This window comes from Ostrea edulis, chromosome 3 (genome assembly GCF_947568905.1).
Source record: "Ostrea edulis chromosome 3, xbOstEdul1.1, whole genome shotgun sequence".
In the NCBI taxonomy this organism is placed as follows: domain Eukaryota; kingdom Metazoa; phylum Mollusca; class Bivalvia; order Ostreida; family Ostreidae; genus Ostrea; species Ostrea edulis.
The window spans coordinates 63,109,379-63,136,432 of NC_079166.1; the positions used below are offsets into that span (position 1 = coordinate 63,109,379).

Below are 27,054 nucleotides of genomic sequence, written 5' to 3' on the forward strand. Positions count from 1 at the left end.
TTGACTGATTTTTGCCAAACCCATCTACAATATACCACCACAAACTGAAATTTGATATGTGCTTATCTAATGAGTAAGCAGAAGAAAGGTGAAGATAACGAACAGTGATCAATCTCATAACTCCTATAAGGAATACAAACTAAAGAATTTAGCAAACAGACCCCTTGACATTACAGAGGTGGGATCTGGTGCATCCCGTCACACCTGCTGCAAGTCCCATGTCTTGATCAGGTAAACGGAGTAATTTGTAGTCAAAACCAGCATGCCAAGAACGGCCCAACATGCTGTCTGATGTGTTTCATACCATTTGTTAGGCTGTTCTTGGCATATTGATTTTGACTGCGGATTATTCCGTTTACCTGATCAAGACATTGGGCTCATGGTGGGTATGACTATTCAACAGGGGATGCTTACTCCTAGACACCTGATCCCACCTCTGGTATATCCAGGGGTCCATGTTTGCCCAACTCTATTATTTATTCCTTATAGGATTTATGAGATTGATCACTGTTACCTTCACCTTTAATATAGGTGAAAGTCTTTCAGATGCAAGATAAAAGTTGTACTAAAAAAAAAAAAATCCAACAGGAAAATCCCATTGATAACTTTATTCCAGCATACAGTTCATGTGAGCTATGGTAACACAGTGCATTTATGACTGAATAATAAAAATGTCTGATGCTTACATGGAAGTGCATCTTTATCATATCAGGTTATTCAACAACATAAATATGTCTTCAAGCACTTTCATTTATTTCAGTACATTAATTTGTGTTGATTCATTTCAGCGAGTCGTACTCTTGGATCTGCCTGATCTTATCCCAATAAATCGTTCGTTTTTGCAACACACAAAGCTCAGCTCTGCACGATGTTGTCTTTCTGTGCCTCCTCCTTCCTTCGCTGTTCCCTCTCCTCGAATCTGTCCACAATGTTTTTAATGTGCCGTACCTCGTCATCTCTCAGTGAATGCCTGTACTCCAACATCAGGTCATTTTCCCGCCACGGCTTCTCGGACAGCAGTGCCCTCTGTTTTTGTCGCTTTGTCAGGGTGCGATTATTTCCAGTGATTCCTTTCAAGTCCTTCCTTCTCTCCCATCTTTCCAACCATGGTGGGTCATTAAGTACAACCTGTAGCATAAATTCGTATGTAATAAATTGTTTGGCATATAAACGATAGACCATAAGCACCAAGAGTTCATAGGATACAGGTACTTTCTCCATCGTACTAACATCCATTCATTATAAATCTTGAAATTTAAAGGGACTGGTTCACGACTTTTGAAAAAAATATTTTTCATTTTTGATGTTAAAACATTAAAAATATAACTGATTTAATGTTGACAGCCAAAATTTTGACCTTCTGAATCCAAGAATAAAAGCGATATTCAAGCCTTAAATCTGTGTTATGTAAACAAAGAATTGAGTCTTTTCATGTATACAAATAAACCAGTGAAATGTTAATTTTGTATTATAAAGCATCTTCATTTTGCATAGTCACAAATTTTAACTTTTAGAAGACACATTTTACCCAAAGAATGCTTAAAATGTGATAAGATATAATAAAGTTATATCGATATCCATTTCTTTTGAAATTTTCGTAAACAATAACATACCACAAACTTTGTTTACAAAACAAATAATAAACTCTCAATAATGAGTTTCTGTGATAATGCACTGTATATCCTTAATTTTTCTGTAAAATCTTTTAAACACATTAGACAATAGATTTTGATCATTAAAAGTGAAAAACAAAACTTTGGGGGAAATTGTGAATCAATCCCTTTAAAGGTACTGATTCATGATTTCCCCCCAATTTTTTTTCCTTCACTTTTACTGGATCAAAATCAACAATCTAATGTGTTTGAAAGGTTTCACAAAAACATTAAGGTTATACATTATGACAGAAGCTCATTATAGAGAGTTTATTATTTGTTGACGTGTAAACACAGATTAAGGTATGTTATTGTTTACAAATTTTTAGACATGTATGGTTATCAATCTAATTTTAAAATATATATTATATTTCAAGTATTCTTCCCGTAAAATGTGCCGTTTAATAGTAAAATTTGTGTCTGTGCAAAATAAGGATGCTTTAAATTACTAAACTAACATTTCTCTGTTTGGCTTGCATCTTGTTTACACAACACAGAGTTGAGGCTAAAACATTGCTGTAATCTTTGCATTAAGAAGGTCGAGATTTTGGTTGTCAGTTTTAAATGAGATATGTTTTTAACATATAACATAAAAAAATGAAGAAAGAAAAAAATAAATAAACACAAAAAAACCCCAACCCTGAACCAGTCCCTTTAATGGCATTCATCATAGCAACAGATCTGGACTCCTGCAATAAATTAACTTCTTGTGTTCTTGTTTGAAACAAGTATTGTACAGTCTCATAGCTAATGTCAGTAGTCATCAAACAGAGAGGAAGGTATCTAAGACATTTACACGGTCATCATTAAATCGAGAGTTTACATTGACAGTATCGATATTCCGGTGAATCGTTTCAGACATTTACATGGTCACCATTGAATCGAGCGTTTATATTGAACAGTATCTATATGTTGGTGAATCTTTTCAGACATTTACACGGTATGATTCAACATGGTCAAATGGAGATATCATTAGTTACATAATCATTTATTGACCGGGTACAGAGTGATACCTAGTTTGTAAATTTCATACCCTGCAAGGTGAAGCTGAGCAGGATATGAAATTTACTGACCAGTTATTATCACAAACCTGGCTAATAAATGATTATGTAATAAATCTACCCCACCAATGGCCACATACAGATTTATAATATTTTTATAACTCTAACTATCTTGACAGGTATACCAGTTAATTTTTGTTTACATCACAATGATACTTTACGACGTTATATTAGGCACCGACTTAGTGTTAAATTTTTAATGGCAGGGTGTATGTATCTTTTCCTGTGACTGACGTCCACCAATCATTAGCCAGCATTTTATCATAAAGGTATCAGAGGAGGGGTAAACATAAATTCTGTATACAAATTTGTTGTTTTGATAGAAAAATTCTAATATTTTTGTTAAGAAATATTAAATGAAATGTCTCGTTAATCAGCCACTGCCAGACACCCACCTTAATGTCGTTAATCGGTACGTCTTTTCCTTTGGGGGCCGGGACTTTCTCCATGTCTAGGGGGAATGTTGAGTGCTCCGGAGCACAGTCCCTCAGGTAAAACAGCTCGGGGTCAAGACGCTTCTCCATCTTCAGACACTCGATACTCAGGATGTTTGGATTATATAGGTCATACTTGATTTCGATTCCTGATAAAAAGATGTTGAAATTTTACATATACTGCAGTGAATTATGGCATAAATAACAAGATGTGTTTGTCAAACACTGATGCCCCCAGTTTACAACAAAGTGGAAATTTAAAATGTAGTTTTTTTTTTAAATTCCCCAAAACTAGGTCAATTGTCAAGGTCAACAAATCTGGTATCATTGGAAAGGTCATCGTACAAGAAATGCACATGCTAAATATGAAAGCAGCACCTCTTACAATTTGAAAGATATGCTTTATATTCAAATTTTTTAACACTAGGTTAAAAGTCACTGTTAAGGTCACAAGGTCAAAGATATTAGTGTCAATAGAAAGGTCATGCCACAAGGAATACACATACCAAATATGAAAGCTTAAATTACTTCTCATGGTGTAAAAGATGTGACTAAGGTTAAAGTTTTTTTGGTCACAGACAGACAGATGGACAGGCCAGAAACTATATGCCCCAAATCTTCCGATTCCAGGGGCATAAAAATCTATAGCTAAAATGTATATGAAAAAGGTGAAGATGATGAACGGTGATCAATCTCATAACTCCTATAAGCAAAATAAAATAAAGAGTTGGGCAAACACGGACCCCTGGAAACACCAGATGTGGACACCATAAACGTAGAATTCATGCATAGAAGAATTGGATGCAAGTCATAGTTCAGTGATCGAGTCTAGTTTACACAGCTTTCATTAAGCCACATTTGTGTCTGCTTTGTTTGTCTATTGTCTACTATGATGTGATGTTTGACGTCAGAATCGGATGCCCAATATTTACAAGAGTTGTCAGAAGACAAAAGAGCTTGCTGGGAGAGTGAAACACCGGGAAGAAAAAATAATTGTACATCTGTCGATCATGTGTCAGTTTGATGAGGTTTGTTTAATATTGGAATGAAATTATATATAACAGTCTAAGTCACGGCGAGAATCAGTCATGCAAGTCTGAACCACAGAGAATCTACAGTCACAGAGGAATGAACCGGCTGTGAAAACTATCGTCTGGTCATTCATCTGGAATATTTAGGTCACAGGCAGCATTCAAAATCATGAATGTTTGTGTGCATCCATAGAAGCATCATCCATGCTAATTTAAATAAGCCTGTTTAGTATCTTCTTGGAAATGGACCATGTAAAAATTTAACCTGCTCCAAAATAAGGTTTAATCTGGTCATTCATGATACAGGTGACTGACAGACAGCATCTGAATCAAACTTTAACCGGTTCATTAGGTCAAATACTGCATCTGAAGCCCGAGTATGTACATACATAGATGGAATCATCCCTGCCAGTCTGAATCGTGTAGGCCTAGGATTAACAGATTTTTTGACAATGGGCTAACCCTGTCATTTATGGACACTGCCGACACTGGAGAGCTAAAATTTATACATCTAATACAGAACTAAGCTGTCAAATCATGATGTCATGTGATGTGGATTTCAGCTAATCAAATTTCATAATCATGTCTGAGGAGGAATGGTAAAACTTTATCCCTTGTGAATTTCACAATCTAGACAGCAGGCTGTACCTTGTCCGTAGATGACGTTTCTGAGTGTAAAGTTGTGCTGGAGTCCTGCAAACTGTCTCTGGATGCAGATCCCAACGAATCGGTTCTCCTTGTTTGGGGAATATGAATCTGATACTGTGACAGCCAAGATACTTCCTGATAAAAATACAATTAACATTGCATTGTCCACCTATAAATATCTTATTATCTACAAAGTAATATAGCATCTTTATCATTATCCACAAAGTAATGTCAAATCTCTCACTTAGTATGTAACATTTTTTAAATTTGTCAGAGTTAACATTGTTAGACCATGCTTTATTCAGCATCACTAAAAAAAACTGTATCAGACTTCCAATATGAAGAGCTCCCTTAGGGGGAGATAAACAATATGAAGAGCTCCCTTAAGGGGAGATAAACAATATGAAGAGGTCCCTTAGGGGGAGATAAAGTATCCATTACTTTCCATATAACATACATGTAAACTAACAAACATTAAAAAACAAACATAATTAAATGAATTTTAATTTTACTTCTTTTTTTTTCAAAAGTAAACTCACATGAGTTGAGTATATTAAATTGACTGTTTTCCCTAAGAAAATGTGACAAAATTCATAAACAATACAAACCGACATAAAACTCGGGAACGGTGAGGTTTTGTCTGCGTTTGAACATATCTCGTCTGTGTAACATTTCTATTACAAAGTCCCTCCTGGAAATCAGGTCTGTACGAGGTAAGAAATCTGGATATTTTTCTCTGTAAAAAACCCCCCAAAACAAATAACAATTTCTTTGTAGAACAATTTAAAAAAAAATTGTCAGTAGACAACAAAGCACACCAGACACATTCACGTTAATAAACACAAGCAGTAGTGCAGGTGTCAGGTTGATACGAATGGATTTTATCAATGAAGCTTTAGTAATAAGGAAAGAAATATATTTTTATTCACAAAAGAAACCATGAATTCATTTAAACAATAATTAAAATGCTTTCTTCGTTGATTCATCAAGTGATGAAGGAGATAAAATTTATAACCCGCATAACAGAGACTACCCTGATAAATGAACAGCCTCTTTTTCACATTTGATAAAAAAAAAAGTTGAACAGACTGATCTATGACCATGACGACTCACTTAAATGTTTCGATTTCTTTCTGTTCTCTCTGTTTGGCTGCTAGATCTAGCTGTAGTTCCACCACCTCTACAGTCCGATCATTAGTTTGATCCTCCCCAATGTCTTGGTAGTCTGTTGATCCCTCTTTGAGGCGACGGTGTCTGTTGACAGTTCTGTGGAGTAGTGTGTTGCTATGCCGACATCCACTGGTACTGAAAGCTCTAGCATTGTCTGTATAAACAAACAGAATAAAACCTCAATTCAGGATAGAATTTTGTTTTATATCAAGCTTTGATCTAAATTCAACTAAATATTGTGATGGCTCCTCTTTGTGGCACTAAATGCTAAGATCAAGATCCATAACACTTTATAAAAAATATGTCAACAAAGCCCAAACTCGATGTATACTACATCTTGATTTCCAAAATAGGTTTAAGTTTTATAGTACAGTAATATTACCATACTTTGTATGTTGGCCTGGTTATCAGTGGTTAAATCACCTAAAGCAAGGGTCCTGGGTTCGATCCCTTACTGATTCAAAGAGTTTTCTCCCTTTCTTTGCTATTGTAAACAACTTAGTAATGTCCATATAGTCAACCTTTTATGATACATAAGAGGCTGAGCTGACTTATCATTTTTACTTGCCACAACCAGGAACTATCAATATATGATGTTAACTCTAAAACAAACCTGGTAATATACTCAACTTGTTTTTTAATTATAGAAACAAGATAAGATGCACATGTGAAATGTATCATGCTTTTTAACATTTCAGTTTTCAACAAACATGTATCTCTATTGATCATCAACAGATGGTGAAACAGAGACGTCGAAAACTATCGGTCCTGTCGGCAAGGCCGGTAAAAAAATCTCTGGCCCGATAACTTGGTAGAAAATGTCAGTCCAAATAACCGTTTGAAAATATCAGGCATGCTCCGATTACTTTAGAGCTCAGGTACGGGATGTGAAGGGAAGGTCACTCAAACAAAACGGCCGTGTGGCTGCTCAAATTCTACTCATTAAGAAAAGACTGGTCATGGTAGCTCAGTGGTAGAGCATTCGCTTTGTAACTGGAAAGTCTGTTCAAGGTTGGTGGTTCAATATCTGCTCATGCCATGGCTGCATCAAACCTAGTAAGATGTAATATATCCTCGCCAAACACTCGGCATATAGCAGTGAGAGTCACAGGTCTTTCGGATATGATGCATTGCTGTTAAAACAATAAAAGGCATTTCGGTGCAGCTCTTTTTTTCTTCGTTCTTCGGTACATGTATCTGGTCTGACAAAATTTTATTCGGTCTGACAGAACAGTCAACACTGTCAGACCAATTGTCTGACAGTGATTCATAAATTTTGACAACTCTGGTGAAAAGCTTTTTGAGAACCAAAATGCATGTTGAATTTCTAATTTTTCCAAATTACTCCACTTTTGATTTTTTTTATAGAAATTAGCGCATAAAGCAAACACAGGACAGGAAACATGTGAAAATGGATTACTGCGTGCATGATATAGATATATACATTTAATGTTAAAGTTGTGGACACTGGTCTGTTACATAAAGTTGAAACATGAGCCATTACCAGTTCTAGCATTTATACATTTTCCACAATCAAAACATGAAGGTTTGCAAAGAGAAGTGGATGAAGGCTATGCCTGGCCACTTCTCTAAAGAGAATAAGCCACACTATATATAGCGTGAATGCGTGATAGAAAAACTACTTACATAGCAGAACCCATATACATACAAGTAATATTTTGTCACTTTGAAACTTTAACATTGATTATCAAAATTGAAATTTTGAAATTCATCCTCACATTGCGACATGGCTTCATCAGGTTGGGAACACTTTCCCCTACTACAGCAAGATATAAATGTGATTATCCCTCTTTGGCAAATGTAAATATATCCCGTATGACTGAGAAAAATATTCATGAAGTACATCTCTTCGTGTTTCACGTGAAAAGAAGAAAAAGAGCTAAAATGTCTGATACTTCTGCAAATGTATAAATCAAAATAAAATCACTCACAAGGTGCATTGGATTTCAGCCTCCTTCCCTCTAACGCAGCAACGTTGATACGAAATTTCTTGACTGTGTTGTTAATTTTATAGAGACAATTTGTGTCATGCTGAGTGTTAATCTCAGCGAGTTTCGTCGAGGCTGAATATTGGGACTGACGCCTCTTCTGAATCTCAGACCAGTGTCACACAAAGTGATTTGTAAATAAAGTTGCAATGGCTATTTTCGAAGCTGTTGCAAACAGCCACCATTTAATATTTATCTTTTCAACACTGAAGAGTTCCGATAGTTTAGAACGCCTTCAAATGAAGAAAAATTAGTTTTCTTTTTATTGTTTTAAAATTTTATGCTTAAATGCTTTGTCAATCAGTAGATTCTGTATTTTCAATCGTAGTACAAACTGTTATGAACTAGTATATTAGAACTCTTCCATGCTGAGAAGGTCAATATGAAATGGTGGCTGTTTGCAACAGCTTCAAAAATCGCGAACTTTATTTACTGTGGGATTTACACCATATAAAGGTAAGAGATGCATGTTTCATTGTGATAGGATGTCTAAGGCGAAAAGTTGAAGCGGACAAGAAATTCAGTTTAATCCATTTTAATCGCAACAAGTGGCCGAAGTTCTGGCAAGATTTCCCGAATCACTTTGTGTGACACTTGCCTGAGATTCGGAAGAGGCGTCAGTCCAAATTTCAGCCTCGACGAATCTCGCTGAGAGTGTGATTAGTAATTTAGTTGAGCGTGTGTCGCACTTATTCAGCATTGTGCGGACTTTGCCATTATTTTCAATCAAAACACCTGTTTCCTTTCTCGCTATAGAGGGATAATCGCGTTTAGGAAGAGTATCTCGCTATATGGGAAGTGTTTCCTACCTGTTCATCTCCAATACTGCATTCAACATGTGTTAACCTTTGGAGATAATTCGAGCCATTTGAAATTATTACTATTTGAACATGCAAACTAACAGCGAAGAATAGATAGCATCGTCACTACAGCTCATGCATTGTGTATCTTGCTGCCGTAATTCAAATACTTTCCATAAATACTTACTGAGCAGAGATGAAATAAAAAGTTTCCTAAATTGCTTTGAGAGCGACATTTTGACGCTTTAACAGTTGAATCTTATCTGCGTTTGGAAGAGGTTGATGACAAGTCGTACGAAAAATTAACAATATCATACACGTGTTACTAAATATGCAAGCGTATTTTAAAGACTGGAATTAATAGCCTCTTTTGAATGAAATACTTAATAACATGAAATGTCATATGCATTTCTTTTTCAAGTATTATACATGAATAATTTTAGTACATGTACGTATTATCAAGTAACCGACAATGGCGAGTGTCGTTTCGTACGCGGCCGGAGTTGTTATTACAACAATAACACACCCTCTTGGCTATGCCAAAGTCTTGACACAGGTAAATGTCATGCAAGTTTTGTGTTTGTCAGTATGCTATCGTGGTATACCGTTTAGATGAGTACACTTTTTTTTCCCAGGTGTAAATTGCATCAGTTTTCATCACACATAGGGTAGGTCTTACTCTTAGCACAGGAGTTTGAAATTTTATCAATAAAGTCAATAAAATTCACTTGATTGACCAAGTCATGATCTATGCGTTAGCATAGCGAACAGGAATGAAACGCCGTTTTGGAGAAATCTCGAGTTTCGCTTTGAACCACCGCGCAATGAATATAACTCGTCAGTATTTATCACTAACAACATTTGCCTACTTAAATTTGCCTCTTAACCCCTCTCTAACAGGTTGGGTACACTTCCCCTATAGCGAGATATTCTCGCTAAAACGCGATTATCCCTCTCTAGCGAGAATAAATATATCTCGTACAACAGAGAAAAACATCCGCGGAGTACATCTTTTCGTGATTCACGTGAAAAGAAGAAAAAGTGCTAAAATGTCTGATACTTCTGCAAATATATAAATCAAAACAAAAACACTCACAATGTGTATTGGATTTCAGACTGCTTCCCTCTTACGCAGCAACTTCGGTATGCAATTTCATTACTATGTTGTCAATTTCATAGAAACAATTCGCATCATGTTGAGTGCGTGTCGCACTTATTCAGTGTTGCACGGGATTTGCCATTATTTTCAATAAAGACGCCAAAACACCTGTTTATGGTAATGTTTATTTCTCGCTAAAGAGGGATAATCGCGTTTTAGCGAGAATATCTTGCTATAGGGGAAGTGTACCCAACCTGTCTAATGCTGTCAGTGTCCACTTTATTTGATTCCGTGTAAACATTGACTTTACCGAGGACTCATTGTAATACGCAGGGATCGAAATTAACTTTTTTCACTACTAGCAAATTTTAGCTAGTGGATTATTTTCCAACTAGCAAAATTGAGCTTTTACTAACATTTTTCAATCGATTGCTGTTTTACATGAATTTAAGAAAACAAGCATGTCTCTTTATCAAAATATAGGGAAAATCTTTAAAAATCTCCTTTAAAGTGCAATAATAAAAATAAGATTCCGAATTCTTTCATTTAAAATTTAATGAATTATCATACAACATACATGGTGCATGGTGAGGGTCATAGGGTACACTTGTGCAGCGTACTCGCTGTCCAGAGATCTACCACCTATTTACAACATCATGTGGATTGAATTCTTGAAGACTGTTTGCGCCAATTCAAACTATATGTTCAAAAGTTTTGGAAATTTCATCTAAAAAATTCTAGTTGAAAAGAAAACCCCGCGAACTCGGAAGTGTTTGACTATAGAATACAGAAGGACACCGTGTCATATGTTGTTTCATGTAGACACGGACGAGATCAACATGCTTGCTATTTAAATCAGACGTCACTGTGTGCTTGAAGTAGGCCATCTTCGACATCACTGACTGAGATGACCTTGGTCTTAGTTATTTATTCGATCCACGTTTACTTTTTCAATACTTGTATAATGATTCTGTAAAGCGTTTCTATGCACAAGACAAAATTATTGTAAACTTCAAAGTACAGCCAATAAACCGAAGAAATCCGGGAAAAGATCGTTTTTTCTTCACTCACAAAAAGTTGCGATCACTTGTCATTTTTTATTCATAATTTCAATTTTTAACTCGCATTTAGCGAGTATTTCCCCTTAATTTCGTTGCCTGATATGTCACATTCACCCCGGGCCTGACATTTTTGTAATCCAATGATTTCACGCACATGCAACTTTCTAAACAATTATCGCCCTTTGTTTTTAAACTCTGAACATAGTTTCTTACCTCAAAATATAATAATTGATATGACATAGGATTTTATATGTTGTGTTTTATTTCATTTGATTAAAAAAATATGTGGGAGGATTAATAGCATTTTATCATTTTTTTAAAACTTGAAATTATAAGGAATACAAAAATATCAGGCCAGGAGTGAATGTGACATATTACAATGGGTCCTCGGTAAAGTCAATGTTTACACGGAATCGAATAAAGTGGATACTGACAGCAATAGAGAGGGGTTAGGAGGCAAACTGAAATAGGCAAATATTGTTAGTGAGATTTCTCCAAAACAGCGTTTCATTCCTGTCGCTATGCTAACGCATAGCTCATGGCTTGGTCAATCAAGTGAATTTTATTGACTTAATTGATAAAATTTCAAACTCCTGTGCTCTTAGCTTCAGAACTGTAGCTCTCTGAAAAAATATTGGGACAGATTAGAGAGCTACAGATCCACCCCTTATAAAAAACCTTCAATTTACGAAGTAGAAAAAAAAAAAAAAAAAATGTGCACAGTTGAGGCTTCACATCATTGTATTCTTGTATAGTGTACCCTCATATATTTAATCTAAAAAAAAAACCTTGCCTATTTTCCTACTATGCTTGTGTCCAAACTGTGAAACATACCTTCAAATATTTATGAAAGCTCAATATGACCCAAAAACTCACAGCTTAAAATGATTTTGTTTGTTGATGAAGCCATGTTAGTTCTGCAGCTAGGTAGGTCTTAATCTCAGCTGAGATTAGGTAGGTCTACATACTTAAAAAAATGAATCTGTAGAAACAAACTCAAGAGCCACTTGTCAAGTAAGTTCTGTATGAAGTATGACAATGTGTGAATCATGTGAAGAGACCTGTATGGTTTGTAAGGAATCTGTTCGATTTGCATGTAATTGAAATAAACCCTTGATATCTGCCTAGAGAGTTCAGTAATGAAGCACCCTGGTTTGTTAGGAGATTTACAAAAAACATGGGCAAGTCACAAAACATAATACATTTCTAAGACCTAAAAATAATCTGTGTTTTGTATGTACTTATTTCTGATCCGTGAGTTTTGGTGATCCTCGAGTGTCCATGTTTTGTAAAACTTTGGCTTAGTTATACAAGGTTCCTGGGCTTGATTGCTGGTTCAGCCATATTAAGAAAATGCAAATGTTCCACATGCATGTTGTATGAAGAAAATTTCAGGATTCCACTGGAAATTTTTCCAAAACTTTTGTTTCTATACTCTGTGATTATCGTGTCTACTGTAGAATCATTTAAATTCGTGGAGACCAATTTTCATGGATTGCTGAATTTTTACGGGTTTGTGGGGATGTAATTTCGTGGATTTCTATGTTTGTAAGAAAGATAACTCTGGAATGTAATTATGATTCCTTGTTCGTTGAGGATGTAAATTCGTAGGTGAGGGGTACCCACGAATTCCACGAAAATTGAGCCACCACGAATTCTAATGATTCCACAGTAGGTCCCTGTTGGTTGATGCTGCACAGCTTTCGCTTTTCAATCCAACAATAGTATACACATTAAGCTCTGCCATTAGACCAGATAGGTATGATATCACCATCTAGATTTCAGCAATATGGTGCTGTCTTAATCGTTTTGAGGTCATGAACTGGCAAATCTGATTCAATGGAATCTTTTCAAGCCTGCAACATGTTTTGTACAATCAGCTGTATTTGTCCATATAGAGATCTATCTGTTAAGTAGGTGTTAAAACAGCTCCATAGTATCATATTAAAAATGTTGTTTTACAACTTAACTCTTGTTAGAATCTATTAACATTCAATTTGACAGAACTAGTGAGCTATTATTGGGCTGAATGCAGTAGATTGCAAATTATGAACCAAAGAGCTATGTAATGAATCTGTGCATGTGACACGTGGATGAATTGAATGTTCTGAAAAATTCTTTGATTTGTAAATCTCTCTTTTAGCTGGGACATGAGCCACTGATTCCATCGTTATCCAAAACTCTTTTGACACGCCAGGAAAGATGGTATTACCCAAACATATTCAAATACAGTGAGTGTACAAAGTATTGTGTGTGTTCCTTTTTAATTTTTTTTTTAGAGGGATTGGTATTTTGATACCTTTGGCTTTCAATGTATGGTTTTCACTAAGATACATGAAACATGACAACAACTATTTATTAGTAGTGTGTAATGCTAATTCATGATTATGTCAAGAAGATGTGAAGTTTATAGTAGTATGCATTGTGCAAAATTTTAAACATTGCAGATTTTGTTAGGCCCAAGCAGGAAATCTGATGTTATTTGTTTACTTGAACCAAAGACACAAAATTTAAGTCATATTCCTTGAGTGATTTTTATTGAACTTGCTGAAATGCCTTTCTTGCTGAAAGATTGATGTTCCTGGTTTCATTTTTATAAAAGTACTATCAGTACTTTGATTATAAAAGGAACATACAGTGAAGAAATACGACTTAGATTAAAATAGAAATTGTTTAAGTTAGTATTGATTTTTGAGGTGAAAGGTCTTAGCACAAGTCACTGGAGTGAAAATTTAAATGTACAACACAGATTTATCAAATTCATGCTGCATTGCTGATAAATCTGGTTTTAGATAATTTCACTTTTAGTTCCTTGAAGTTGTAGTATCGTGTGTGTAAATGTGAAGGTCAGTTGACTAATTTAGAATTATGAAATGTGATGACCAGTTTTATTGTTTCCAAGACAACACAGAATAAAATTAAATACTGAGTTATGAATTACTGCAATTTCTAATTCATTGTACATGTATTGCATATTTTGATAGTTGGCCACATCAAGAATCGGGATGGTTTTCTCGGCTTGTGGAGAGGACTTGGACCACAAATTGTAGAAAGCATGGTCAGGACTTACGTCTCGCACACTCTGACAGAGGTACTAGGATCACTGTACAGTACAACTTGTTTATAATGGACTCAGTTACAGTGAAGTCACTGTAGTAATGAAATAAAACAGAGAAATAAGAATAGTCTAACAATATGAAGAGAATTTAGAGTCACGATTTTAGTTTAGTATTTACCATATGCTTTTTTTTTGCTACAAGACATATGACGGCCGATTGATGCATGTATTCAGTATGCATTGGGTTTTGTAGGAGTTGAAGAAAAAGTTTCCAATAGATGAAACAGAGAACAGAAGAGAAATCGTAATTTTTCTGAAACAGTTTGGAATTAAGGTATGTGTACTCCCGTTCATTCACAAAATTATATATATGTAATCATATATCTAGGTACTGGTAATAATACATATGTAATTATATATATATGTGTGTGTGTGTGTGTGTGTGTAATCATATATCTATGTAATCAGGGATTTTTTAAGGGTCTGTAGGGGCCGAAATAAGGCCCCATTCCCAATGCTAAATAGCAGGAGTATTTTTCCCAATTTTTGCTTTGAAATTCCCAAACAACGAAAACAAATCAAGCAGAGTAGCCTAATTGTTTATAAATCTTCTCCACAGGCCAACAGATTATAATTTTGCTTCAAAATTGTTAAGTAAACTAATTTTCTGACCTCTGCTTATTTGAATGAGGTATACTTTGACCAAATGAAGTCAGGAGTCCAATTATACCTTAATGCACTCTTGATTGGTTTTCTCCCTTCTTTGTATGAAACGTTTTCCCCAATTTCAAGCAAATGTCGCTATTTTTCCCCAATTGGAAAGGCCCAGGCCAAGACCTTAAAAAAACCTGGTGAGTGGATCTAAGAGGAGTGGAGGATGTAAAATAGTTGTGAACACTTTTCCTACTTGGATAGACTTGAAACTTTGTAGAATGCTTCAATGCCATTTGTAGATGTGTATCTTTCTGGGACAGGAGGATCCAATTATTTTCCTAAAAGTTATAGTGGATCTAAGAGGGGTGGAGAATGCAAAAATAGCCTTTGAACGCTTCTCCGCCTATATGGCTTATCCGATAGACTTGAAACTTTGTATGATACTTCAATGCCATTTGCAGATGTGTATATTGTCAGGACAAGAGGATTCAATAGTCCTTAAAGTTATAGTTTATCTGAGGGGTGGAGGGTGTAAAATAGTTTGTGAACACTTCTCCTGTGTGACTTTTCAGAGTTCATAATGTCTATGTTCCTGCTCATGCTTTCTCCTCCATACCATGCAGTACATTAAGGGGAGGAGGTTTCATTTGGAGCACTTCTAATTTGGGGAGCTGAGGAGACATTTGTTTTTCATAAAAACAATCTCTAGTTATATATGTAATTATATATATATATATATACATGTAATCATATATATGCAATTATATATATGTAATCGTATATCTTTGTAATTATATATATGTCATTATATATACAGCTTACTCCACTTATATTGAACTCGCTTATTTTGAAATATCGCTTATTTTGAAGTAAAACAAAATCCCCAGTCTCAGTCTCTTATTTTCTTTGTATTAAAATATTGGTTGAATTGAAATCGCTTATATTGAAATATCGCTTATTTTGAAATCAATTATCCGTCTGCTGAGTAGATAATGTATTGTTTTTATAACGGCTATATTGAAGTCACATGTGATTGTAGTCATCCAGGTTGGTAGCTTCATTATTACACAGGTAGGTGTCAGTTGATTGGTTTCCCATGGATTACTTTTAATTGCGTGTTTTTATAGGAATAAAATAACTGGGATATAATCACTCCTTAACAGCTTGATGACAGGATCATTTGTAAAATTTGACCTCCCCACAAAAAAGAAAAACTTTATCATTGGACACCAAATACAAATTAATAACTGCAAGAGATATAAGAATTTGAAGTCAAAATCTGAAATTTGCTTAAGTAATTTCAAACGCCTTACCGCTATCACAGTGCATTAAAAATAGTTTTTGCAAGACTGGGCTCATTAAAATCGCCAAATATTTAGTCTATAACATCTGACGCGGACAGCGACAATGTCTTTAAAGACATCATGATGCCGTTTGCTTATGTTAGTGAACTTTATTTAGGAAAACCCCAACTGGTTCTGAAATTCTGATGGTACTAATCTAGACATACATGTATGTCAAATGTTTTCACGGCGATCGTTTCAAGGGAAGAACTTACTTCCGATATTATATACATGAACATACTGCAAGGGAACTATCGGCGACAAGAGCAAAAATGGTATTCCGGATGAAAATGTGACGTACAATCAACCACGAAATTGTATGTGTAAATTTAATAATAATAAAAAAGATTATGTACAGACGCTACCTAAAGTAGATGACGAAAGTTTTGTAGACATCGGAAATTGAAACATTCATTCTTCGTCAGCTCAATAAGAAACAAAAGTTAACAAAACTCACATATTTCTTTTAAAATAAAAATCTTTAGTGGACTAAATTCAATCAATTATCTATGTTGTAAATTGTGTAATGTAATAAATTCATATTTCTGCTTTCGTAATCGGGATCGAGATGCCAAAATCAAGCCTCCAATATGGTTGACATTTTCGATTTCGCTTATTTTGAACTTCGGTTATATTAAAAGAAAAAGATTGGTCCCCTGAATTTCAATATATCCAGAGTAAGCTGTATGTAGTTATATATATGTCATTATATATATGTAGTTATATATATTTCATTATATAGATGTAATCAGGTATTAATGGTCATTTTATCTCAATAACTTTTATTCGTCTTCACTGTATTCAATCTGAAAAGAAATATTCATATCAAACTCTACTTACAAATTTTACATGATTTACATGAAAATAATGTCTATAACATATATGTGTACATTTAGAATTAACAAAATAAAAAAATGGAGAAAGTAAGATGAACCAGGAATGGGAGTTGAACCCAGGTCCCCATAATCTTCATTTTTCCCTTTTTTGAAAGAAATGCAAAATTTTCTTGCATCTGTTTTTGAATTTTGACATGTTACATGTACATTCTTGTTTACAGTTGTTTAAACTTGCAGAAAAACATGTACATTCAAATTTCAGACGTCCAGAGAAGTGTTGGCCAAATCAGTAGCCATTGTCTGTAGTCATCCCTACCAAGGTAAGTTTTGTTGAAGATGTATACCGAGTTGATTTTGATCTCTGGAAGATGTAATAAAGTGTTCATTGATTGTTATGTTGTGTCATATATAGAGATCTTTAACATGTACAAGTTACCGGTTAGTCAGCTGAGAAAAATTCAAGAAGAAATGAAAACCTTATGCAAAGAGGAAAAAATCCCACATGATGTTGCAGATCAGAAACTTAATTTGAATGAGAAATTTTGATGAAGAATTAGATGATACAATGCTACAAGGGGATACTTAATTTTTAATGGTAGTTTATTATAGGATTAAAAATTCTTTGTGAAGAATTTATTGATGTGTAAACTCCGGACATTTTACTCACAAACTGAATAAAAGTGCGAAGCACTTTTATGTTAAGTTTGTGAGTAAAATGTCCGGAGTTTACACATCGATAAATTCTTCAAAAAGAATGTTTGATTCTTATAATTCCAATTCATTCACTTTATTAACAATTGCAAAAATTTGAATAGTTTCCCCGCATTATGTTATTTGTTTTCAGGCGTGTATGAATACATCGCATTTTCGGGTTTATTGATGTATAAACTCTTGTTCAGCTTTATTTTTGTCCAATCAAAACAATTGTAATAAATAACATTGGAATTATACTTGTTTACAAACTACCTCAGACACCTTTACATTTGTGTCATTATAGTGTGAGGTGCTATTTACACATTAACTTTCTGTCTTAATGCCTGTTTGACTTTTATACTGTTATTGCGGGTGGTACGTGTAGCTCAACGGTTACAGCGCTTGCTTCAAAAGTGGGTCAAAGGTCATGAGTTCAAGGCCCACTGATGCCATGGCCGCATCAAACTTAAGACATAAATGGAGGTAGTGATAGCTCTTTGGCCTTATGCTCAGCATTTAGAAGTGAAAATTACACGTCTTTCGGATATGACCTTAAACACTGAGGTCCCATGTCATGGCAGGCATTTTAAAACACATAAAAGAACCTTAGAAGTGAAAATTGTGGATCTTTCAGAAATAATAATGATAAATTCTTTATTTAAACAGGATAGCACAATTAGTATCAAATGACTAGTTTACATGTGGTCCTGTATAAAACATATTCACAGACAGATAAATGAGAGAATAGAAAAATAGATAACATAATATAAAATATATACATAATTTTACACAATAACAATAGGAAAAAATAAACATATACATACACATTCAGATGGTCCTGTGTCATTGGAGGAATCAGCACATTAAAGAACCTCACTACTGCGGCCTTCAGCACTAAGTATTGGTCTACATTTGTGGTACTTCAGTCTCTCAGTGTTTCTAATATTTCAATACAAGTGAACAATTTTTTCAAGGTACATGTAAGAAACAAACAAACCCCTGATGTATATCAATCGTTTGTTTTGTGCAGATAGATGCTGATGTGTATGAAACAAAATCTAAGTCAACTTTGACCCCGTATATGATTTATGCTAGAACAATGATTGGTTAGCTTTATATAAGTCACAGAAAAGGAAAGTTTTGAAAACAAAATCCACCAAATTGTTCAGAATTTTTTTTTCTCAGAAAAATGAAACATAAAACTTTAGGATGTTTTAGTTATAGCATATATGACCAAAAAAAAAAAAAAAAAAAACCCAACCCACATACAAAAGCCATAAAGCAGGTATGTAAAATTGATAATTCAATTGAACTTTAATAAGTTTGATCATGTGACTGTATGTTAATTATGTTAGAAGTACTTAGAACTGCTATTTCATTGATATTTCTGTGGCAGACTCTTTCAGTTCTTTAGTAATCTTTCTCCTGTAATTGTGCTGTAGGAAAGACTACATACATGAATGGCTTCCATTTTACATACCTGCTTCATGAATGGCTTCCAGCATCTTGTTCATTAAATTAACGGTTTCCTGTTTGGATGTCAATATGATATTAAATCTATTAACTAAAACCTGAAGTATTTTTAGCTGAGTTGCAACGAAGTTGAACTCGGATATTGGTTTGGTGTTGCTGGCGGGCGGGTGGTTGGGCGTCAACAATTGGTTTCCGGATGATAACTCGAAAACTTTACAATCTAATCAAATGAAACGTTGGGTACCAGGTAAGGAAGACCCCTATTGATTTTGGAGAAAAATGGTCAAAGGTCAAGGTCACAGTGACTGAATATAGAATGAAAATTTCAGAAAAATTTGGTTTCTGGATGATAACTCAGAAAGTTTAAATCCGAATCAAATGAAACTTTGATATATTGTTGGGCACCAGGTAAGGAAGACCCCTATTGAATTTGGAGAAAAAAGGTCAAAGGTCAAGGTCACAGTGACCGAATATAGAATGAAAATTTCAGAAAAATTTGGTTTCCGGTTGATAACTCAGAAAGTTTAAATCCGAATCAAATGATACTTAAAGATATTGTTATGTACCAGGTAAGGAAGACCTCTATTGATTTTGGAGAAAATAGGTCAAAGGTCAAGGTCACAGTGACCGAAAATAGATTTAAAATTCCAAAAAAATTTGGTTTCCGGATAACTCAAAAATTTTCATTTAAATCAAATGAAACTTAGACTTAGACGTATTGTTGGATACCAGCAAAGAAAGGCCCCTATTGATTTTGGAGAAAAAAGGTCAAAGGTCAAGGTCACATTGACCGAAAATATGGTTTCTGGACAGTAACTCGAAAAGTTTAAAACTGAAATTAGTTCTTCACAATTATAAATATGCCACATCATTCCTGACTTTACAATGTATCCCATGCAACTCCACTCATTCACCCCTGGGTGCATATATTGATTTTCAAGTCTTCCTTTCCTTTGATGTAAGCAGACCATTCCTCTTGTATGTGACAAAATATCAGAATCTTTTACTTTCAATTTAAGTAACAGATGTAAAGTAACTATCAAAAATTTTTGTTGGGAATTCTGTATATATATAAAAAGAAACTAGTGAAAAGGTCATCAGAAAACATGTGTATTGTCATAGAAATGAAATTGATAAGCCTGAATGGACCATGATGATGTAATTTATTACAGGGGTTTAAACGCTAGACTTTGACCACCAATGGTGGCATAGTATTTGACTAAATTAGATATGTCTTGTTTTCAGTAAGTTAAATACATCCTGTTGTTTTCACTAAGTTAAATAGGTCTTGTTGTTTTTAGTACTTAGACATCTTTTTTTTCCCCAGTCATTGCCATTAGAACGATGGCACAATTTATTGGCGAGGAAACCATGTACAAGTAAGAAATTGTCATTTTAAAATATCATTGCGTGCAAACCAGAAATGAGCTACTTTTTAAATGAAAAATATCACTTACAAACCTTGAATGTAGCTTTCTGAAACTTCTGAATATAAGTTGTATAGCACCCAGTGATAAATTTCATTTTCAGTCAAAAGATTATCTCTTTTATAGATTATAGAAATGCCATTCCAATTTCTTTTCTGAAGTGAAAAATATTATCAATTCCAAGAATTGTATTGAAACAGAGAAATGTTTTATGTTTATTTTGAAGAAAAACTTTATTTCTGGTTTATTTCCAGCAACATCTTTTCATCGATCTCGGAAATTTACAGGATAGAGGGGTTCTCGGGATTCTTTGCGTAAGTGGAAATTCTGATTTTTGTTAATTTTGCGTTTATACCTTAAATATCAAAATTATGTTGCTGTCAAGGAAAAAGATATTACGCATGATTAAAAATTCTTCATAATTCTTGGACTACAACAATTAAAATATGAGTATTAACTACATGTATCTGTTTCAAAATAGGCAAACCTCGTATATTACAGTTGCATAGCTGAGTTTGTTTGCCCTTATGCCAAATCGTGTTGTATGTTTCATTAATACATGTAGTACACTAGGTTTTTATTAATTTTCTTGTTTGTTAGGCACAAACTTGAAATATATGAAACAAAAATTTATTGAAATTATCTAGTCAGTTCTATATGTTTATCAGACCTGATCTGCAGGTTATAGGGCTCATGGTGGGTGTGACCGGTCGACAGGGGATCCTTACTCCTCCTAGGCACCTGATCCCACCTCTGGTGTGTCCAGGGGTCCGTGTTTGTCCAACTATCTATTTTGTAATGCTTATAGGGGTTATGAAATTGATCACTGTTCGTTATCTTCACCTTTCATCAAGTTGGAATTTTCTTACTGATTTTAAGGATACATTTTATGCACATGAATAATTCTATTCGTAAATATGCAGATAATATTTCACATAAATAGACATGCACCTTACCCTCCTATAAGTGTCTCAAATATTCATATTATTTTTTCAGTGGCCTGGTACCAAGACTAATTGGAGAAGTCATTGCCATAACCCTCATAAACCTGATGTCAGATCTTATCAACGAATATTGTGTGGAGGATAAGGTATGATAAATCATGGTTTTAGCTGTGAGATTTTACAGTCATACTCACGTCTCTGTCTCTCATATTTCAATAATTATCTATGTATTGCGTGGTTTGTAAATGAAATGCATGTCTGCAAAATGTGAAAGGCAGTTGAATCCAGTTCGACTTTCTCAGGTGTTAGCCATTTCTGATGCCAAGTTTGTGACGAAGAAACTAAACCCTGAATGAATTACGCTGTAGTACATGTACATTGAATATTAATTTATTACGTATCTAATTTTGTATATAAATACCATTATCTTCCGTAATTTTCTTTATTTTGTTGTTGCAGGAATATCGATCTTACACGACTGTCGCCTGTGATGTAAGTCATTTCTCAGTCGTTTAAATTCGACAAAACCTACCGTCTGATATAATCTGAGTAAAATTATATATTATTCTCATTCATCAGTCCATTTGTATTTTGCGAGACTTTCCTCCAATGATAAATCGATCTTTACAAGTGATTTTCGTTGGAAAAACCACTTAGTAGTGTTTAAAAATCAATGTTATATTTTAACATTATATCAGTATGTAGTTCTGAATTAGTAAAGTTCCTGAACTTTGATGGGCTTTTTATGCCCCCGAGATCAAAGATCAGGGGGCATATTGTTTTTGTCCTGTCTGTCATTCTGTCTGAAACTTGAACCTTGCCAATAACTTTTGAACAGTAAGTGATATAGCTTTGATATTTCACATGAGTATTCCTTGTGACAAGACCTTTTCGTGGGTACCAACATTTTGTGACCTTGACCTTGGGGTTCGACCTACTTTTTGAACATTTTAACCTTGCTTATAACTTTTGAACAGTAAGTGATAGAGCTTTGATATTTCACATGAGTATTCCATGTGACAAGACCTTTCCATTGGTACTAAACCTTTTAACCTTGACATTTAACCTACTTTTTAAAAAATTGACATTGGTCATAACTTCTAAATGGTATATATTAGAGCTTTCATATTGTACATGAGCATTTCTTGTGACAAGATCTTTCTACTGGTACCAAGATATTTGCCCTTGTGACCTTGGCCATCTTCGGAATTGTCCATTATCGAGGGCATTTGTGTTTCACAAACACATCTTGTTTTACCATGAAATTCTTCGACAATAAGTAGTACAATCCCTGAAATGGTCTACTTTCCCATTGTTCTGTTTGTTCACCGTGCATTCAGTGTGCACTTTGTATTCACCGTTCAGCAACCTCTCGCATTCACAAAGCGTGCACAGTTCACTCTACATGTGTTCACCCTGCACTAGCAGTTCAAGGGGGGAAAGTAGAACGATTCAAGGACTGTAGATATTTAGAACCCATTCCATGGCATATCGTCACTGTGTTCATTAGTGCAGATTACATTGATTTCCTATTTACATTGACAGCTAGCTGTGTCTCAGATCACCTATCCTTTTGTGCTGGTCTCAAGAATAATGTCCGTCAACAACTCGGGGTAAGTACCTATATATATACACATACCAAATTTCCAAATTTTATCTTATAATATTCACCAGTATTTAGGTGTTCGTATATGGAACAATTCGTCGTTAAGTGTAAGATTGTCAACAGTTTGTTCATTTTCAAAAAATACACTGAAAAATTCGATGTTGGTTGACATATTTGATTTGTACCTTATGGTTATTTAAACCTCAGGTTTTTGACACAATCTGCATCTTTTGATAAGGACTTGGGTTGCATAAAAAATTTGAGGTTTGAATTAGCAACAGTGTCGTGGCCTTTATAAATTTCTTGTTGGCCTTGTATCTTAATTTTAAACCTGACACTTTAAGAAAATCAAGTCATGTTGGTTTTCCATGCTTGTTAAGTCACCTGAGTAAACTCAGGTGACCTATTGCAATTGGTTGTCGTCGTCTGTCATGCATTAACAATTGAACATTTTTAACTTCTTAATAACTACCAGTCCAATTCTTTTCAAATTTGGTATCAGGCATCATTGGGATAAGGGGTACATAAATTGTAAATTTCAGCACTCCAGCACCCCAGGGGCCATAGTGGCGGTGCAAAAACTGCCCCAAATTGACCAATTTTCAAAAATCTTCTTCTCAAGAACCACATATATGTAAGAAAAACTAAATGCATAGTGATGTAGAGCAGGAAGGCCTCTACCAAAATTGTAATTTTCATGATCCCCGGGGTAGGGGTTCTGACCCCAGGGTGGGGCCAAACTTGGTATATAGTGCTAAATGGATAGAGCAGGTAGTCTTTTACCAAAATTGTAAATTTGAATTTCTCCAAAGTAAGGGTTCTGACCCCAGGGTTGGGCCAAACTTAGTATATAGTATGTATGTATAAGTTTGCTGATACTGTATAAAATCTAAATGCATACTTAAGAATAGCAGAAAAGGATGTACAAAAATGGTGAATTTCATAACCCAGGGTTATGACTTTAGAATTAGTCATATCTTTTGATGTTTTAATGTAAATACACCTATTATTTAAAGCCTTTCATCAGTATATGCACATTTGAGGGCAGTGAAGTTTTAAGAACACATCTTGTTTATACTGTCACTGAACATTAGAATCTAGCTTAGATATTCAGAACAGGAATTTTTTTTTTTAGATTTCATAGCCCATGGAAGTAGTGATACTTTTTCACTAGTATTCAGGTGACTGATAAGGCCTGTGGGCCTCTTTTATATATACACATGGAAAAATAGTGTTTCACACTAAAAGCGTTCCCATTTCTAGATAACGTTATTGTTTGTTGTGCATTGACTGAGAGTGCTATTTATAGACTGGCCGCTGCTTCTCCTCCTTATATGATGTACTATGCAAACTGGCGAGACTGTTGGACCAATCTTAAAAAGACTGTAAGTGCTGTTAGATCAGTATTTAAATGACAAGAAAATGCATAAAAAATCATTCTGTATAGACTGATAAAAAAAATCTCATGACGTTTTTAAGCTGTTCCTTCTCGGGATGGGAAAATGAAATATTTGATACAATATTTGGACATTTTTTGTACAGGGCGAATTAAGTCGGGGATCATTAATGTTTTGGAGACGATGCACAAGCCTGGATCGACATAACAGGATGTACAATCCTCCTATTGACTCGTACAGGAAGTACGCAAGCTTCTGAAGTGAAGAATCTACGCAGACAGGTGCACCAGATAAATAAAGGGGAAATATTTCAAGTTGTGGAGCAAATTTTACATGACATTACTGTATGTATTATAGAATTGTAACTGACAACTTTAAATAACTTTCTGTATTAGAATTTTTATATTGATACATTTAGTGTTTAAAATCACTTATTGTTATTAAGACAAATTGTGGAATAACAAATGTTTCATTTTATTTTGATCAAATTTTACATTTAATCTTGAGCCAACAAACTATGAGAGACAGACATAAGAATAGTTGGGAAATGTTGAATTGAATATTCTGCTATAGTTGATTTGTGAAATATTATTTGAATATTCTGACACGAGTTTTGTAAAACATTTTGCTTCCAATGATTTGTGAAAGGTGGAATTGAATAATCTACCATGAGTTGGTAAACATAATTTATTTCCAATGATATACATACAAAGAATATTTATGAAATATGGAATTGAATATTCCGATGTGAGTTGGTAATATGTAATTTTATTTTCAACGATTTGTGAAATATCGAATTGAATTTTCTGACATGCTTTTCTGAAACATGATTCTGTTTTCAATGACCCTCTTCTGCAATCTTGTCATTTAAACTTTCTGAATGTCTCACACAATACAATTTTACGGGTTACATTTCCTATTAAAAAGATTTTTTCTTCAGCCAATGCCGCACCCTTTGTCAAACGAATCATTGTGGAGATGCATTTTGTGAAAATTGAGTTAATATAATCTTTTACACAGGATTGACCAGGGAAATTGTATAATTTTCTAAGGTATGTGAATGACAGAATTGTCAGTTGCTTGATGCATTGCCATAGACATTAAAGTCTTCCAATTTGAATACAAGATTTTTGACAAGACAGTGACATATGTACTTAGAAAGCACACAATAGAACAGGAGCGGAACGGTGTGGACAGATGAATAATATAGTAAAATTATTCTTGACTGTAAATTTATATCTGGCTGTAAAACTGGACATTTATGCCCATTTTGATGTTAAATGTCAGCCTCTATTCCCATTCATAAAGTGCTCTTTTTAGGTAGCCATATGCCTTCCTACTGTGATGATGTTTTTTTTTTTATACATATCTCTATAAATCTATGAACAATGATAAAATCTTGAAATGTAGTTGTTGACAGTGTATCAAATGAATATTTATAGAACCAAACTATAGGTGAACTTGTGGAAGATGTGTGATTTAGAGCTGATGATTCGGTTTGTTTGGAATGTTAGAAGTAAACATACCTACACATGTATATACATAACATATTCAACTGAAGAGGTAAACCAGTATTATTGTGTGCTGCTTGTTTTAAGTAAACTCGTCTTAGTTTTGAGAATATTTAGATTAACATTACTGATTTTTTGGTGAATTGATGGAATCGTTCGTCACATTATAGGTTTGTGTTGCATTTTTGTTTGAAATCAACAAAGTAGAGATCTTAGCTAATCTGTTTGACAGTAAAACCTTACATTCGCATCAAAGTTTGTGGTTAAGTCAAACTTTTTACATCTCTTTTTTGTTGTAATAATTGTGCGATGTATATTTTTCTTAACAGAAACCATGTGTTGCAAGTGCACTGAAAATAAATCATCACATGTTGATACATGTAAATGTACACACATGTTGAGAGTTACTATGCATAATAATATTTTTATTAAAAGAGATATCAAAAAATATTTTTTTGATTCTGTAGAATTGAAGGGAAAGTCGAGTCATTACGGCAAAAATGTACAATGTAAAAATATCAGTGGTGGCCAACTATTACTGGTGAATGATTTGAATGTAAGAAAGAAAAAAAATCAAGAGTTTCTCGGGGCCCCTCTGCATCCATTGAAAAGGTACCACATGGAATTCTTTCTCTTCAAAATATGAGTTTCTGAAGATTTAATAAAGAAGAAATGAGACCAACTGGGTTTCCAATGATGTACATGCAATGGAAGCAAGGCAGACTGGGGTTTCCAGTGATGTAATGGAAGCAAGGCAGACCGGGGTTTCCAGTGATGTGATTGAAGCAAGGCTGACTATGAGTTACAGACTAGAAGGATGAAACCGACCTGAAGCAAGAGGTGTGGTTATTCATCTACATATAAGGGTATAGCTCCCGGACATCACATCATAGATGAAACAAATTAATAAGATATGCAGTTACTGTGTCCTAGAGCAGACGTTTAAGTGTTTGTTTTATGTCCCGTTGAGAATTGTTCGCTCAAATCATTCCGGAGTTTGTTGGCAAATTTATCCATGAATAAGTATAGATTTGTCTGATATCGACGCAACAAATACACTCTACATATAAGGATGCATGCCTTTCGATCATACAATACAGCATTACATATTCATGACCTCTGTATGAAGTTTCCGAAAGCTATAGCT

The 27,054-nt window shown here is 34.4% G+C and overlaps 2 protein-coding genes across 2 annotated transcripts; one reads left to right on the forward strand and one right to left on the reverse strand.

Annotated features, from left to right (window-relative positions):
• Positions 1 to 593: 593 nt before the first annotated feature.
• On the reverse strand, positions 594 to 9,105 carry LOC125675394 (39S ribosomal protein L19, mitochondrial-like). Its single transcript, XM_048913027.2, has 6 exons — positions 8,993 to 9,105; positions 5,940 to 6,150; positions 5,435 to 5,562; positions 4,827 to 4,961; positions 3,109 to 3,296; positions 594 to 1,128 (listed from the first exon to the last, which is right to left on the reverse strand). Exons 1-6 carry the CDS (start codon positions 9,039 to 9,041, stop codon positions 856 to 858), a joined length of 984 nt encoding a protein of 327 aa, XP_048768984.1. The 5' UTR covers positions 9,042 to 9,105; the 3' UTR covers positions 594 to 855.
• On the forward strand, positions 9,095 to 25,760 carry LOC125675395 (mitochondrial carrier homolog 2-like). Its single transcript, XM_048913028.2, has 12 exons — positions 9,095 to 9,361; positions 13,109 to 13,196; positions 13,950 to 14,056; positions 14,277 to 14,357; positions 17,119 to 17,176; positions 20,350 to 20,401; positions 20,704 to 20,763; positions 21,446 to 21,539; positions 21,853 to 21,885; positions 22,939 to 23,006; positions 24,309 to 24,384; positions 24,542 to 25,760. Exons 1-12 carry the CDS (start codon positions 9,278 to 9,280, stop codon positions 24,653 to 24,655), a joined length of 915 nt encoding a protein of 304 aa, XP_048768985.2. The 5' UTR covers positions 9,095 to 9,277; the 3' UTR covers positions 24,656 to 25,760.
• The last annotated feature ends 1,294 nt before the right edge of the window (positions 25,761 to 27,054 follow it).

Bases quoted from the DNA above. Each gene is read 5' to 3' on its own strand.
- LOC125675394 (XM_048913027.2), bottom strand. From the start codon at position 9,041: ATGTCGCTCTCAAAGCAATTTAGGAAACTTTTTATTTCATCTCTGCTC. The intron at 6,151-8,992 runs GTAAGTATTTAT...TTGTTTATACAG, and splicing joins TTTTATTTCATCTCTGCTCA to ACAATGCTAGAGCTTTCAGT. The intron at 1,129-3,108 runs GTGGGTGTCTGG...TTTATGCTACAG, and splicing joins TACCGATTAACGACATTAAG to GTTGTACTTAATGACCCACC.
- LOC125675395 (XM_048913028.2), top strand. From the start codon at position 9,278: ATGGCGAGTGTCGTTTCGTACGCGGCCGGAGTTGTTATTACAACAATA. The intron at 14,057-14,276 runs GTACTAGGATCA...TGGGTTTTGTAG, and splicing joins TCTCGCACACTCTGACAGAG to GAGTTGAAGAAAAAGTTTCC. The intron at 17,177-20,349 runs GTAAGTTTTGTT...TTTTTTCCCCAG, and splicing joins CTGTAGTCATCCCTACCAAG to TCATTGCCATTAGAACGATG.